At 48.3% G+C, this 15,459-nt stretch overlaps 1 protein-coding gene across 2 annotated transcripts in view; it reads right to left on the bottom strand.

Annotated features, from left to right (window-relative positions):
- Positions 1-1,643: 1,643 nt before the first annotated feature.
- Positions 1,644-15,459, bottom strand: part of TNR (tenascin R) — a 405,370-nt gene continuing 391,554 nt past the window's right edge. For both annotated transcript variants that reach the window (XM_027074262.2, XM_027074263.2), the window contains 5 exons: positions 13,386-13,537; positions 11,871-11,967; positions 7,834-7,995; positions 2,992-3,155; positions 1,644-2,048 (listed from right to left, as the gene is read on the bottom strand). In XM_027074262.2, coding sequence (XP_026930063.1) covers positions 1,929-2,048; positions 2,992-3,155; positions 7,834-7,995; positions 11,871-11,967; positions 13,386-13,537 — 695 coding nt within the window. In that variant the 3' untranslated portion in view covers positions 1,644-1,928. The remainder of the gene's footprint in view (positions 2,049-2,991; positions 3,156-7,833; positions 7,996-11,870; positions 11,968-13,385; positions 13,538-15,459) is intronic.

Genomic DNA, 15,459 nt, shown 5'->3' with positions numbered 1-15,459 from the left:
GCCAGGTGTCCCACTCTCTAGCTGGGTCTCCTTTAACTTATGGGTTTCTTGAAAGGATTGTTTCTCCTTCCTCCTCCTCCTCCTCCTAGTTCTTTTTGAAGCCCCCGCTGAACTGAGAAATGGCGTCGTGACTTCCATTTCTCAGCACCGGGTTTGTCAGTCGGGTCTGTCAGTCATGTCCGCACAGAGCAGCGCATGAGGCCTCGGAGGGCTGCTAAAGGAGAGCCTGATGCTGGTGGCAGCTGACTTCATCCTTAAGACACCAGGAGTGTGATCAGCAGCCCGAGGGGGCTGTCCTTCCCTGGTGATCAAGGCTTGGTTACAGTGTAGTTGTTTCCATTAGCAAGATGCTAACTTTCAGGCTCTTCCAGCCACGGGCTGGGAAAGGAACAAGATGCCCTAGTTTGGCTGAACGCAGGCACTACAGGAAACAGAGCTGGGGCCTTGAGGAAAAGGAGAGGAAAGGGGGAAGGCAGCGAGGGCGCTGGGTGTGGATTTTGGCGGATGCTACAGGGATGGCTGCAGCTGACATTTGATGTGGAGAAGTCGAGGGGTCATGGTTTGTAGAGCCTCCAGCTCTCTTGGGCTTAAAAATCAAATCATGGTAGTGAAGAGAAGCACATCTCATAACGTGGGAGGTGGGCCCACAGTCCTCCCCTTTTCACCTTTGGATTTCCAGATGTAATTTCCTCTGGCACTTTTCATTTTTCCTTTCAAAGGCAGAATAATAAAAGAAGATGGAGAGAGGCTTCTCATGATGTCAACTCATTAAAGGGGTCATTCCTATTTCCCGCGGGACCAAAATAGAGAACCCCCACCCCCACCCCCACGCCGAATTTCACCTTTTTCCAGGAATTATCAGTCAGGGGAATGGCTGGCTGGTCCTATAACTTCTCCTTCTGACTCTTATTAAGCCACCCACATTAAGGTTGAGCCTGGCTAGAGATGGAAACGAGGTCTTCTGTTTGCAATTCAGAAAAAAAAAAAAAAAGGTCCATGGCACATAGGACCAGAAATAAGAAAACAGAGCCAGGTAGGATCTGTGTTTCCCACGGGACCTGTAATCTCAAATGGCAGATGCCTTGATTTCTACTTCTTTTGTCCTTTCCTCACTGTGTGACTCCAAAGCACTAAATCTACAACCATCTCCCCCTTTCACCCACAAAGGAAGTTGCTGTCTGTCTGACCCGAGAGAGGGGGCAGTGACTTAAGACCCTCAGGGACACAGCCACTGTACAGCCCAGGGCCAGGTGTGGGCAATGCCTTGGGAACCAGAGTCCAGAGCAAACAGTGGCTGGGCTCGTGGGGCCGTGGGCGTCTAAGGGTCGGAGGGCGGTAGGCACACGATTGATTGGGGCTGGAAAAGAGGCCACTGATCTCAGAAGGTAATAGGACACTGGGCTGGTAAGAGTGTCAGAAAATGAGAATCTTTGGCCCATTAAAAAGAACTTGGGCTGTCGGGATGCAGTGAGACTCATCTGTTTCCTCTTACGGGGAGCTGTTGGCGGAGCTCTCGTGCCGAGGCTTCTGCCGTGGGCTGGTGAGAGAACCTGGCCATCCAAGGCAGTGACCAGAGCACAAATACCTGGAAGGGAAGGGCAACTCATAGGAGGGCAGGAAAAGAAGGCCCGTTGCCATAGCAATCTGACTCCAGGACTTGCCTTTAAATCGGTCTTTTAAAAAAATACTTCACACTTTCCCTCCTTGGTGGGAAAAGAGGGGAAGGTTCCGGATGACTGGCTGGGAGGGAGACTGGAGGCCGAGGGCCAGGCCCGGGACAGCAGAAACCACGAGCAGCTGCGGCCTGCTTCCTCAAACACCCTTAACATGTTGCAAAGCACATTACTCTTACCCCCCACCCCTTGTTTCATATTATAAGATACAAACAGATGACAGAGAAGGTCAGCTGGCCCGCGGCCGCCCACTGCTCAGAACTGCAAGGACCGCCGTTTCCTCCCCGCCGTGAGACGGTGGCTGTAAGGGCGCATCTTCATTTCCACAAAAGGGATAGAGAGCTCGTGGCCTTTCCAATGGTACCAGTTGATCCCCTGGGAAGGAGACAGATGAGCACGTCAGTCACCGCCTCCCTCCAGAGGGAGCACCCAGCTTGAAAAGGAGGAGAACAGCAGGAGCGGGGAATCCAAGATGTGGATTTAGCCATTTTTCATTAATGTGAAGCTTTGCGGTCCGGCTCCCTCATAAGGTCAAAGGAGCGGGGTCTCTTTCCAGCTTTTCTTTCTCAACATGCCTGTGGCCTGGGTGTTCATTAGGGCTGCACTTCAGGTCATTTCTTACTGCCAGCTCAACGTTTTGGCTTTCAGGATTTACATGCACCAGTTATCAGTGTTGAATTTCAAAATCCCAATAGCATACAAACATTTTGAAGAGAATAATTGTGTCTGACTGCTCACTCCTGATGGGACAGTCAGGCGGTTTCCACCTATGGTGACCCAGCATCTTGGTTTGCGAGGGGCTAAGGGGTTTCCCTCATGGCTGGCCTTTCGTTGCCAAAACTGGGAAAGTCCCAGTTGGTCCTGTTGGTCAACCCATCACTCTTCCCAGTCTGTGGACTTGTAGTCTCTAATGGGGAGGGATAGTCCAGTTTACCCTGGTGTTCTGATCTCTCCTTTCCTGGGACCCTTCTTAAGATGACGTTGAGCCTGTAAGCCGTCCCTAAAATTGACAATCTCTCCATGGGATTGTTGGGATCATCTAGATGAGGAAACGAAATGGAATGTGACTGGTTGTCCAGGGCTTCTCTGGGTGAGTTCTAGCTCCTGAATCCAGATGCTTTTCTTTCCCTCCACTGGAGTCTACTTTGTCCTGCCCTTATTCCAGGGCCTATGTTATCTCCCTCTTCATGATAGTCCTTTCTCAAGACTATTTTTTTTTTTTGTTGTTATAAAGGGAAATGTAAGACCCAGTTGTGCATTTAGAACATAAAGCTTAGGGACAGTGGGTTCCACAGCTCTGGGGCAGAGCCTCACCTACCTGACTGTGCCTGGACTCTCCATATTTCCCATTGAGGTTGGTCCGGTGGCAGTTCTTGTACCACCAGGCCCCCTTGTATGACATGGCGCAGTTGGTAACTGCAACATCATTGTCTCTGTCCTCTGTGGAGAAAGGGCGTCCCTGATGATAGCTGAGGGAGTCCCCTGTAAAAAAGATGTTTTTGTAAGGCTGTCTGATTTGTCACTCTTTTGTCAGCATTTTCTGGACGTTTGACCCACTCCCAACAAACCTAGCTTCCACTTAAGGGACTTTCCGTTCACTTCCTCCCCCATTTCTACCCATTTCCTCAGCCTGGCTGTACTGAACTCATACTCCCCCTTACCCCCTGGGTCAGCAACTCTCCATGCTGCTCTCTGCTACTCATTTCCTCATCCCTCTGACCTTCTGCTAAGAGCTGTGTCCTCTCAGTTCACCTCACCACCCCTGTCTGTTTCCTCCAGGCCTTCACTGTATTCCTGTGTCTTCACAGGAGATAGGCATGAGCCATGGTGACACGACCAGTCTGGGTTACCACAATGCATCCATGGTGTGGCCTTCTCCGTGGTTTATTAGGCCTGGTCAACCCATACCCTAAACCCCACATGTGCCACAAAACATGATGCCACATGTAAACAGGGATCTCAGCAAGCTAGAGTTCCTGTCCGGAGGAGAAAGCATGATGAGAAAATCTTCACCACGGCAGAGAAGTGGTTGGGAAAACCAGGGCTGTATCTTGGGGAAGAGCAGTTTCAATGGGAGACAAGGGCTGTGATCACTATCTCCAAATATCTCATGGGCTACTAAGTAAAAATAAATAAATAAAGTAAATGGCGGGGGGGGGGGGGATATGAGGATCAGTAGGTGGAGACTGAGAAGAGGCATATTTTGGCTAAATATAGGGGGAAAAATTACCCAGCTATTGGAGCTGCTCACATATGGGACAGACTGCTTGGAGATGGAGTAAGATCCCTAGTCTTAGAGGTAAACAAAGGCTGGGTATTGTCTTGTTGGGATGTTGTGCAGGTGACTCATATGAACTGAGTAACTGAGGCAAAGGATCAAACTGTAATTAATCTATAACTATTGGCTGAACTTTTGGTGGGATTTATAGTTGGATATGTTGTGAAGGGGCTCATGTTATTGAATGGACATTATTGTAGATGCTTCTGAGTTCCCTTTAAGCTGCAAGAGACCATAGTTCTGGGTCATCTGTGGCATCTGAGTTCACACTCATGGTAGCCACTCAGTGCCTCGACTGCTTCCACCACAGCTTAGCTCTTAGGGGATGATCTTTATTCTATGGGGAAGTTTGATCCTCTCAGGTCAGTTGGGTCACCAACTCAACATATCCTGTCTCTATCCCATCATTTTCATCTTCTCCTGCCAGTCTACAGGGGGTCAGACTTTTTGTCCATTGAGAGATAATCCCACTGCCTGTAATTCATTCTTTCCCATTTCTTCTAGGTCCAGAGGAAGGCAAAAAATATTTCTTATTTTTTCTTTTTTTTGCATATATATATTTATATATTTGCATATATATATACATATATATTTAGCATTTTCAATTCCTTCAATACTAAATCATATTCATATCTTTTATCTTTAAAAATCCTTAGGGGGCACCTGGGTGGCTCAGTCAGTTAAGCGTCCGACTCTTGATTTTTGGCTCAGGTCGTGATCTCACAGTTCATGAGTTGGAGCTCTGAATAACAGCATGCAGCCTGCTTGGGATTCTCTCTCTCTCTCTCTCTCTCTCTCTCTCTCTCTGTCCCTCTCCCACTCATGCACATGCACGCTTCTCTCTTTCTCTCCCTCTCTCTCTCAAAATAAAACATTAAAAAAAATTAAAATTCTTGGATTAGTCCTATTGTCTAGTGACCCTTTCTTTACCATCAGTTCACCTCTGTTGCCTCTGTCCACCTCATCTTCTCTTCTCCCTCTTGCTCCTCTGTAATCTAGAATCTGCCCTCACTGCTGTCCAGGAACAATTCTCTCCACCTTCCACTCTGGGGTCACCTGCCGCTGTCTGGGATAGATTCCAGCATTGGTCTTTGTCTCCTCCCCAGATCTGGCTCCCCTTCCCACTTCTGCCTTATACTCACCTCATGTATTCAATTCATTGTGTGAGTCTTGGTTTTTCTCTCTCGAACCACTGTTCAGATTTATACCTTTCTCTTAATTCCTGACATTAGTCAAGTCTCCTATTATCTCCTACCAAGATTAATGCACCAGCTCATGCCAGCTGGTGTCTGTTCTTCACTCAGATTTACTTCATCCAGTTTACGGCTATCACATTGATCTTCCTAAAAGCCCCCAAGTCCCGAAGTCTCAGGACCTACCAGGACTCTCCCCTGCTCACCATAGTAAGAGGGCCCCCTTTTCTAAGGCCCTTCAGGGTCCAGCTTCACCCTACTCTCTACCAATCTTCTTTCTGTTCTTCTGAAGTCACACCTGCCCTGGGCAACAAGGACCTTCATGCCTGCCCTTCCTCCACGGTAACAGCTCCTTCCGTGACTTCTCTTCCAGGGTTTGCCTTCTCTGGACTGTTTCCCTCACCACTGGGGTCCCAGACAGATGTTGCTCCTTCTTAGGCCAATGAGCACCTAGTAAGCTGGAAGTGAGTACCATTTCTTTTGTGATTCTTTTTAAGGTTTTTAATTAAAAATGTTTTTAATTTATTTATTTCAGCAATGTCTATACCCAACATGGGGCTCGAACTCACAACACTGAGATCAAGAGCTGGTGTCCCTTGTGGATCTTTTAAAAGAAATAGAGGGGTGCCTGGGTAGCTCAGTCAGTTAAGCGTCTGACTTCATCTCAGGTCATGATCTCGCAGTTTGTGAGGTCGAGCCCTGCGTCAGGCTCTGTGCTGACAGCTTGCCCACAGCCTGGAGCCTGCTTCAGATTTTGTGTCTCCCCCTCTCTCTGCCCCTCCCATGCTCATGCTCTGTCTCTCTCTGTCTCTCAATAATAAATAAACATTAAAAAATTGTTTTAAAGAAATAGGTGTTTAGTTCATGCAGAGGCCATGTCTTATGTTTCTCTTGGGTCCCCATAACTTGTACAATGAACATCTAGGGGTTGCTCAAGAACCTCTTATTGATAACTTGATTTGGAGTTTTCAGTTCTAATCTAGAGTCCTGATTAGAGACTTGGGTTTTTATAGCCTTGAGAAATGGGGACAAGAGAAGGGGCTAAACTTGGATTGGAAGACATGGGATGGGGTATTGCCAATAGGGCCAATAAAGTGAGCAGTAAGTCAAAATAAAGGCCAGGGAAATTGGACAATGGTAAAAGCCAGAAAGAGAGGATGACCTCTTCCCCTCTGGAGACCTCTGGTCTAGACAAAGCAATTCTACCATTGGGTAGAGTTGCGCGGAGAAGGGGGCAGACTACGTAAGTGCGGGTTTTCATCTTTTGAGGCAAATGAACTGAATATTTGAAGGGAGGGCTCCCACTGTAATTAATTTTTGGTGATTGGCCATTTTGCTGGCAGGATTTTCCCGTGAGACGTGAGAGTACAATGTGGAGCAACAGTCCTGCACCCCATGGGACCCAGTAGCAAGACAGAGCTGCAGTAAAGTCAGCGGTGGCTGGGCCGATGGAGGCAGAGAGAGGCAGAGGCCTGGAGCAGGTGAAGAGGGGGAGGAAGGTGGGACATGGGAGCAACCGGGAGGGGTTGCTTTCCTTCCTATGGGGAGGGTAAGAGCTGCTTTTCTGCAGGTGCAATTCTACTCTTAGGGAGTGGATGGTATCAGATTTTTTTGGAAATGGTTTAGTCTGATGTCTTGTTTAGCACACTCCATTTCAATGGCGATTTTATGCCCAAAGTGTGGCAAATTGGAATTTTTGTTAGGGGCACTTCAGGCAGATCCGACTGACTGCCATTGGGAATAATCACCACTGTGAATAATAGCAAAGCGTGTCTTCCTGTGGAGTAACAATACCTGGCTGAGAAGAGAAATAACTGGACAGAGGCAGTAATTGGAAAGGCAACACCTTGCTCATTTTCTTAATTCCAAGGGGCATAAAAATGCTGCTAAAATTATACACTAGCATTTAGCCCTAAGATTGGAGTTAATGAAAGGACCAATAACTTCGTGTACCGAACAGTAGAATATTTGGCAAAACAGGTCTTATGAAATGTGCTATAATAGAACCCAGGAAACAGATTGGCAAAGCCTAAGAAGGAGACTGGATATTATGTTCTGATAAAACTATTAATGCAACAGAACTCATAGAGATGGTTGTTCTACTTAGTAGAGATGTCATAAAAATCTATATAGGAAACGTGACCGTGTACTTGGTTCTTGTGGAGGAATGAAAAGAAATGTGGCCAGCGAGGTTCATTCCAGTGCTCTTGTTTGCACCCGATGAAGGCAGGACTGCTGATAGGAGGGGGTCATCTCAGAACGTATGGAGGGATCTGCTTTACCTCCATTAGTTGCAAGACGGTTTTCCTAGATGTCATCGCAGGGGGAATTTCTAGCCAGACAATAGCTGATTATGCTCTCATTGGATAAGAGCCCATATTGATTAATCTGGACAAGAAAAATAATCCTTTGCCCTCACATGGCACTTTTTTTCTTTTAAACTTTGAAAGTATTTTCACTGCATTGATAGCATTTTTTTTTTTCCTGACTACTCTGTGCAGTAGGGCAGGCATCATTATTATGATTTTCCAGATGAGGAAACTGAAGTCCTTAGAAATTGATTGCAGGTCACCTGAGTGGCTCTGGACAGCCGGGACCAGCACCCGGGACTCCTGGCCCTCCGCCCTCACTGTGGCTAGCAGGGAATTCGCACACGCCCTGGGGTCTGTCTGCTTGGGGGCCGGGGTACCTGCGGTGCCATTGTAGACTCCCAGGCGCAGTTTGTACAGGTTTCTGCCGTCCTCCACAGAGAACTTGTCATAGTAGGCGAAGGCGGCCTCCTGGCCGTCACGCATGTCCACACGCAGCTCGTAGCGGCCCTGGGATGTGATCCTGTGTATGTTATCCAGCCCTGGGGAGAAGAGCAGAGAATGCAGGGGCTTTGGAAAGGGGAGGGAGAATGGGACTGTGGCCTCAGACGGATGTTATAGAGGAGGAGGGGGAGCCCTCAGGCCTTCTCAGGCCATTTACCAAACAGATCTTGCTAGACTCAGAAATTTTTCCTGCAAAAAGACAAGCCCTGGTCTGCTGATGGGTTTCTACCACGGGTCAGCTCGGGGGTCCTCACACCCTGTCTTGACCCAGTTACGGACAAACCTTGAGCCTCGGGACTCCTGGCCCCGTCCTCTTCCACCTTCTACTTCAAACTGTGTTGTTGGGTGAAAATGACAAGAGGCATTAATTACATGGGCTTAAATCCTTGGTGTGAGTGGTAGGAAGTCAGAGAAGGTGAAGAGAGGTAAACATACTGATCAGAGGCGTTCAGGACCGGCACTAGGGGCCCAGGAGAGCCAGACATCTTATCATCGCCTAGTGGCCTGCAAGAGAGGTTCTGTTACCTTGCCCTTCCCTGTCTCAGCCTCCAGTCCTCCTGGGCTCCCCTGGTCAGCTCAGGAGATATAGCCATCTGCCCCCTGACCACAGTCCCTTTCTGTCTATCTACCTGCTACAGCTTGCATTGCCCCCTCTGCACTGGTTTCTGGGTGGCTATGTTCCCCCATATGCTTCTCTCTGGGCTCTAAGCTTCCCAGGCCTTGGTCTGATGGATTCTCATAAGGTGCAAACCTCTGTGAGCCCACATGCTCCACAGCAATGTTTTCTCATATATATTCCCTTGTCTGCTTGTCCTGGCTGGCTGTGCTCTGGGACTTTCTGGTTTTGACCCACCTGTCCAGACTGTGAACCACTCAGCTTGCGCTGCTGGTGATGTCTGAGTCCTCCTGATTTCTATCTGCCTACTGAACCGAGGTCCTCTTGCTTGGCTGTCGTATCTGATCTCTATCTATCACACACCATCATGAGAATGAAAGAATCGAGGGGATGGAAGGGAATTTAGACATTGCTTAAGTTTATCTCTTTGTGGAAAAGGAGGTTGAAATCCACACAGGCGAAATGATTGGCTGAGGGCCACCTGGATCTTTCTGCTTCCCTCTCCTCTTTGAGATTTAAAGCTTTACGTTGATTATAAGTTGAGGGCTGTTTGCTGGGGTGCTGACCCACAACCTACCCTAGACTCGTGCTTGTGTGGTGTAGTGGATCCTGGGTGTGCCTGCCCGGATGCCCTCAGTAGATGGTGGACCTATCCCCCAGCTGCTAGATGTCTTGGCTGGTAACAACTCACAGCTACCTTCTTCTTGGATAATAACACTTGACCAAACAGGAGTCACTTCCTCCTGGCAGCTACACTCTCCCTCCCCCCTGCCTTGAAGCAGACTTTCATTAATGCCTAATGTGGGGGTACAAAATGTCAGCCCCCTTGTCCTAGTGGGGACCGACTCTGAGAAGCAATTCATGTTCCAGCACTCATGCTCACCCGAGGACGAGACTGAAGATTGTCTCCCACCACAACCACAGTTTTGCGTATTTCCCCTGCTCTATCTTGCTTCCTCTGTTCCCCTGCCCCTAAGAGCACTCACCCAATAAATCACTTAAACAAAACTCCTTGTCTCTGGCTCTGCTTCTAGGGAACCCAACTTAAGATATAAACCATGGGTCACAGTTACCCTCAACCTGAGTATTGCTGCCAAACTATATCTCACCAGGCCATGCCTCTGTTCAAGAGCCCTCACTGGCTCCCTATTACCTATGGCATTAAGTCAAGACTTTTCTTCCCAGCTTTAGGTACCATAATGTGCCTTCATTTAACCCACCTAACCTCATTTTCTTCTTTCCCTGACCTGCACCTTTCCTTTCGGTGGATGGTTTCTTTACTCTTGCGTTTGCGTCTGTCAGAAGGATCCCTGCCTTACCTCTTTTTTTTTGTCCCCTTCCTTCCTGCTTCTTTTGACTCATCCGTCGGCACCTCCTCCACACAGCTGACCCCTCCCCTGTCTGAGTATCTGTGGCCTTCTCCTTGGTACTTGGTGGGTTTATAGTGTTTCTCAGTGCGGGATGGCCTTTCTCACCATATGAGAAATACTTTGGGAATAAGGGCTACTAAATAACCTTAAACATATAGGGAGAAAGGTATTTCCAAATTCTATTTCTTCCTTAATAGGTGAAGGAGGAACCTTAACTCTAATCCTAACCTTGACTCCCAGTCTCTGTTTGGTTCTAGTGCTTGGTGGTGAGCCCCCAACACTTTTTAATCTTTGTTTGTACCAGCAGCATAAGCCTTGAGGGCCCCGTATTTAACTGTCATTTAATAATATTAATATTGTTTCCTTTTCGTTGTGTTAATTTTTAAGTCTTTTTATTTTGGCACATGATAACTAGCTTGCCATTTTGGGCAATGCTATTAAGTTTCTTCCCCCAAACAGATTTAACTAAATAAAGCAAGCGATACAGAGGGAATTTAAGTGTGTGGTAGTTTAGCCACTTCACAGCTTATGCAAGAATTGTGGAAGCGGTGTTAAGTGCCTGAGGTCTGCGGAACACGAGCCCTGTCTACCGAGCCCACGGATTTGTATGCATTGCACTGGCCTCCCAAGCTGTATGGAAACTTCTAGAAGTAAAAATACTTCCTATTCACTTGACTTGTCTCTCAACGTTCTTACGTTGTAGTTTTATTACCTACATCAGCAAACATAGATCTGGGCATCTAATAGGTACTCAATAAATTCTTATCATTAATTGACTGATTGATACCTATACATTAAGTACCTACTCTCTCAGCCACCATAACAGGCAATGAATGGGATTAAAAGAGGATTATGATGTGGTCCTAGTCCTGAAAGAACTTTACACAGTATAGTCAAGAGAGACAGAGAGGAAAATGGACACTGTGCTTTGGGCCCACAGAAGAGGGAGTGGATGGGGGTGGGGGTGGGGAGAGGGGTGGGGTGCCTAGTGGTGGGGAGCAGTCTCTGGAGGTAGATTAGAGAGGGCCTTGACCTTAGCTAAGGTGTTTGGCTTTCACCTGGTGGTGATGAGTCATTGAAAGGGTTTACAAATGAGGTTAACCACTGCTCAGATTTTGGGTGAGGGAGCCGGCCATGTGACGATGGAAGGGCAGGGAGGTCGGGTGGGGGGCTGTCATGCGAGCAGCCAGGAGAAAGACAGTGAGGCCCCGTGAGACGGTGATGGGGACACAGAAAGGAGACCACAGCTGTGGAACCCGGTTGTTTGCCTGTCCCCCTGCCTTCCTGTACACATCACTGTGAAAATCTAACCAAGCGGGAGATGGAGGCAATAGATGCGCCACTTTCTGGGATTGGCACCGTGGCCAGCTGCATGGATGGGGTGCAGATTCACCTTCACACACAGGTTCGGTTCTCAATCTACGCCTCCTGCTTGTGTCAGACCCCTGGGAGATTGCAGGTCACTTCCAATGCCACTCTCCTGTTTTCCCTTCCCTCGCCAAGTCAGGTGATCACATTCCTCCAGGGAGCTGGGGCAGGGCAACCGCCTCAGTTCTCTCCTGACTGGCAGGCTGGCCCGCCAGCGCCTGGCTTCTGAGAGGTGACCGGCCGGCTCGCTGTGTCCCCCGCCCCCCCTCCCCCCACCAGGTGGCTTACTTCCTCTGTAGTTGCCTCATGTCAAGACCCATCAGCATAAGAGACTATTAATGAGGATGGGAAGAGACAGAGCAAAGAGGAAAACACCACAATAAGATAAAAACAGATCAATAGTGGAGCCAAACAGAGCAAGAGGTACTGAAAGCAATTCACGAGCTGTCAGCTTCTCAACAGCCACGGCGTTTCCGATAATCCCAGACGGACACACAAAGGAGAGAGATGGACGAGAAGCCAGAGCAGGGCTCCGAGGGAGAGCACAAAGGAGGATTACCCAGCCAAAACTCATCCTCCAGGTTCCCGAAGCCAACACGGTACTCAGCCCATTTCCGGAAAAAATCGGTTTGGCCATTCTGCCGTCTCTGGAATACCTGTGAGGGAGAAAGGGGGGGAAAAGTGATACTAAGAAAAGAAACTCTCAAGAGTAAAACTGCTATAACCGAGTTTTGTATCTGCTGCGACAAAGACGCTCAGATGAAGAGCACTGCAGTACAGAGCCCGGTGTTGGCACAGCACTCTTGTTGGACGTACTGGGAGCTCTTCTGAAGTGCAGAGGCCCCTGATGAATAGGCCAGGGTGTGATGTTGACACTAATTTGCACCCCTGCGATACACAAGGGACTCAGGACACATATCAAGCCCCCAGATAGGCAAGGGAAACAGGCTTGGCTCTCCAATTAATCTTTTTGCGGCAGAGTGTAGAGGAAAGCATTTCGCACCCAAAGAACGGGACCAACTTCAAATCAGCTAGTAACTGGCATCATCCCATTGCAGGCAAAGCAACAACATATCGTTCGCTTTCCGAGCTGTTTAAGTGCTAATTTCATTTAACCTCCAATGCATCAGCCTCGGCTTCAATTTCCAATTATGCTTTAAGAAGGAGGCACAAATATGTCAGAAACATAAAAGAAAATGTCTCCCTAGAGTAGCTTATGAGCACAGCCACCATTTAACTCCATTAAAAAACTATCCATTCTGCACCAAGAAAAATCCAGTGCTGTGTGTTAGCAGCAGAAGGTGGGGAGAGGGCGGCGGGGGGGGGGGGTGGTGGTGGTTTGGGGAGGGGGCCCTGTGAGCACGCAGGGACTGAGCTAATGCTGGGCTGCTTTAGGGCCAGGTTGTGGGAACTCTCCCATCCGTCTTATGGTGAGCTGCACTGATAGGTGGGGACATCTGTGAGGCTGTCCTTTGTCTTCTCTTGGTGTTACCCTAGTAGACTCGGAAGGAGGGTGTCTGGCTTTTCCTGAACACTGGTGCTTCTTGAAGGCTGTGACAGCTCTGGGGAAGAACCAGGGAGGCCAGGGAAGGGTGGGGCAGGGGAGGCCTTTGTAACTAGAGCCAGCTATCCAGGCTCCGCCCCTCATCTGCCCCTCCATTTACTCTTCCCATAGACCTCCCCATTGAGGCTCCCCTGCTCCTGCAGAGGGCCCTTCTCCTACAGAGGAACCACTCCTTCTTTTCCTACAGCCTACAGCAGGCGAGACCCTTGGACTTATCTGACCACTACTGCCTTTCCCCGGCACTCTGGAACCATATTCCTGGGGCTCCTACACTGGGTCAGGTCACTGCAGTCTGCGGCCTCAATATCTTCTTCCTTCCAGTGCTTGGCCAAACCTATGCCTGGGCTACTGAGCAAGGGCCCAGAGGCAACAAAGAGCCCCAAGATGGACAGGTGAGGGGTGGATGAAGAATGGCCAGAGGATGGTGAAATTTGGATCCGTAGGCGCTGATCCGGATGGATGAGACACCAAGGATGTTTGTGTACGTGGAGAACAGCCACATGTACTTACAATCCAGCCACCCCCATCGGTGGTCATATCGCAGTACACCTGTAACTTCCGGCTTAGCTCTCCATTGAGGAAGATGGTGTAAACCCCACTCAGAGTGTCTCCATTCATCAAATGCTGGGCACAGTCTTGAGGATGAGGAAACACCCGGCCCCCTGCATAGGAAAAGAGGCAATTTCCAGAAAGGGTCCTTTCTCCTACTATGCATAATGGGCCCTTGGGTTGGAGAAGGTTGTGGAGGGCCTCGTGGCACTTTGTCAAGAGCTGTAAGAAATCCTCGCTGAATCTCAAACAGTGTGTGGGAACCCTGCATCATCCTGCATCCCCCCTCTTTAACTGATGTTGGATTTATTAAACAACATACAGTTTTATGGGATCTGAGGGCCAAAGATCTGGATTCATGGTCTCGCTCTTTCACTTACCTATTTGTTTGGCTTTAGGCAGATGGCCTGACTTCCCTGGGTATCAGTTTTCTTGTCAGTAAAATGGGGATAATAAAAATATCTCCCCCCCCCCCCTTAAGAGTGAATGTGTGTTAATGTAGCTAGTGGGGTTACTCAGGTGCTGATTACAGATGCACGGGCCACAAGAAATCACTGTAGAGCCCACCTTTCAAAAGGATGAGAGGCAGTAAGCAAAACCTTCTGCCATCCTCACACCAGCATGAAGAAATGCCCGAACAAGCTCTGCATTAACAAGATGGATCTCTACTCCTCAAGCAAAATAATCTCCTGATTGGACTAAACAATCAAATGGCCATGTTTTACAGTTCAGTGTTAAGTTTGAGGAAAGGGCAGGGGAGACAAATCACTGCTCATCTTTCAGAGAGAACAGCCCAATTTGTAGGACAATATCTAATTAGCTGAAAGAGAAGCTTAAATCATGTATCTTGAAGAGCTTAGCTTCAGGGCAAATTTTAATACTTAGCAGACAAGCCAAGAAGCAGAGATCCCACCGGAGGAGATTTCTGGACTGAAGGAGTGGATAGGGCAAGCACAAGGAAGAGCATGCCGTGTAAGGAAAAGTGGTTCTGGTGCTCTGTAAATACAATGATGTTCAGGGTCAAGGGAGTGCAGTTGATGTGGTTTTGCATCCTTGAATTGTAGCAGTTATGAGGAGTCTGGGTAGGGACCTCACGTATCACTCACTACCGTGTCCCCTAGTGGCGGGCTCGGTGCACTACAGGTGTGACAGAGGGCCACTTGGAGTCAGCTGGGGGGTCAGAGCAAGTGGACAGCATAATGCCACACAGGGAAGGTGATGTAATATCCTCACTGAACACTCTGGTCATCTAAGGCTCCTGTCACAGATCATCTGTGAAGCATCCTGTGTTAGGAAGAGGTCACTGGGATTCAGTGGGTGTGCTAACTCCTAGCACAGGAACTGTCCAGCTTGCTGTCATACCATGGTCAAGGGGCACCGCCATTTAAGGTAGTTTAGAACAAGGGGACCTCCTCCTTCAGACACATTTGTACCAGGGAGTAACAATACATTTCTATAAAACTTATACTTGACAAAGTGCGTTTTATTTCTACTTGATTCTTGCAAGAAACTTGGAGAGAAAGGCAGATTGTTATAGATCAAATGGATTATTATTTTTCAGACAAAGAAACTGTACTCAGGAAGATCACACAACTTCCACTGGTCACGTAAACTCAAGTGTTGGGACCCCACGTCGAGTACTCCCTACAGTTGACTAAATGGAATGTCACATAGGCATACAGTTCACGCGATCTACATCTATCCATACAGCAAAGGATTAATTGATGTCTGTATTTATCTTATAAACATATAAAGCCCCAAAGGTTAAAGTTACCTCAGGAAGTTCTATGTTCAAATTAAACATATTTATCCCCCAAACTGATTTTCTTAAATAGCTGAGGAAAAGCTCTTAACTTTCGTCTCCAGCATGTCTTAGAGCCTGATTGGAGTTCTTGACTCCACATATTTCTAGAGGTTACAATTATGTTTCAGGGGACAGGTGTAAGCGAGCACTTCCCCTCTCCCTGTTGCTTCAGGAGCACTGTGATTATGTCTTGGCTTCTGGGCCTTTCTCCACCTGGTCTCTGCAGCAACC

Source organism: Acinonyx jubatus, chromosome E4 (assembly GCF_027475565.1).
Source record: "Acinonyx jubatus isolate Ajub_Pintada_27869175 chromosome E4, VMU_Ajub_asm_v1.0, whole genome shotgun sequence".
Classification (NCBI taxonomy): Eukaryota; Metazoa; Chordata; class Mammalia; order Carnivora; family Felidae; genus Acinonyx; species Acinonyx jubatus.
Note: the sequence above shows the minus strand (reverse complement) of the source record. Positions and strands in the feature narration are given on the sequence as shown.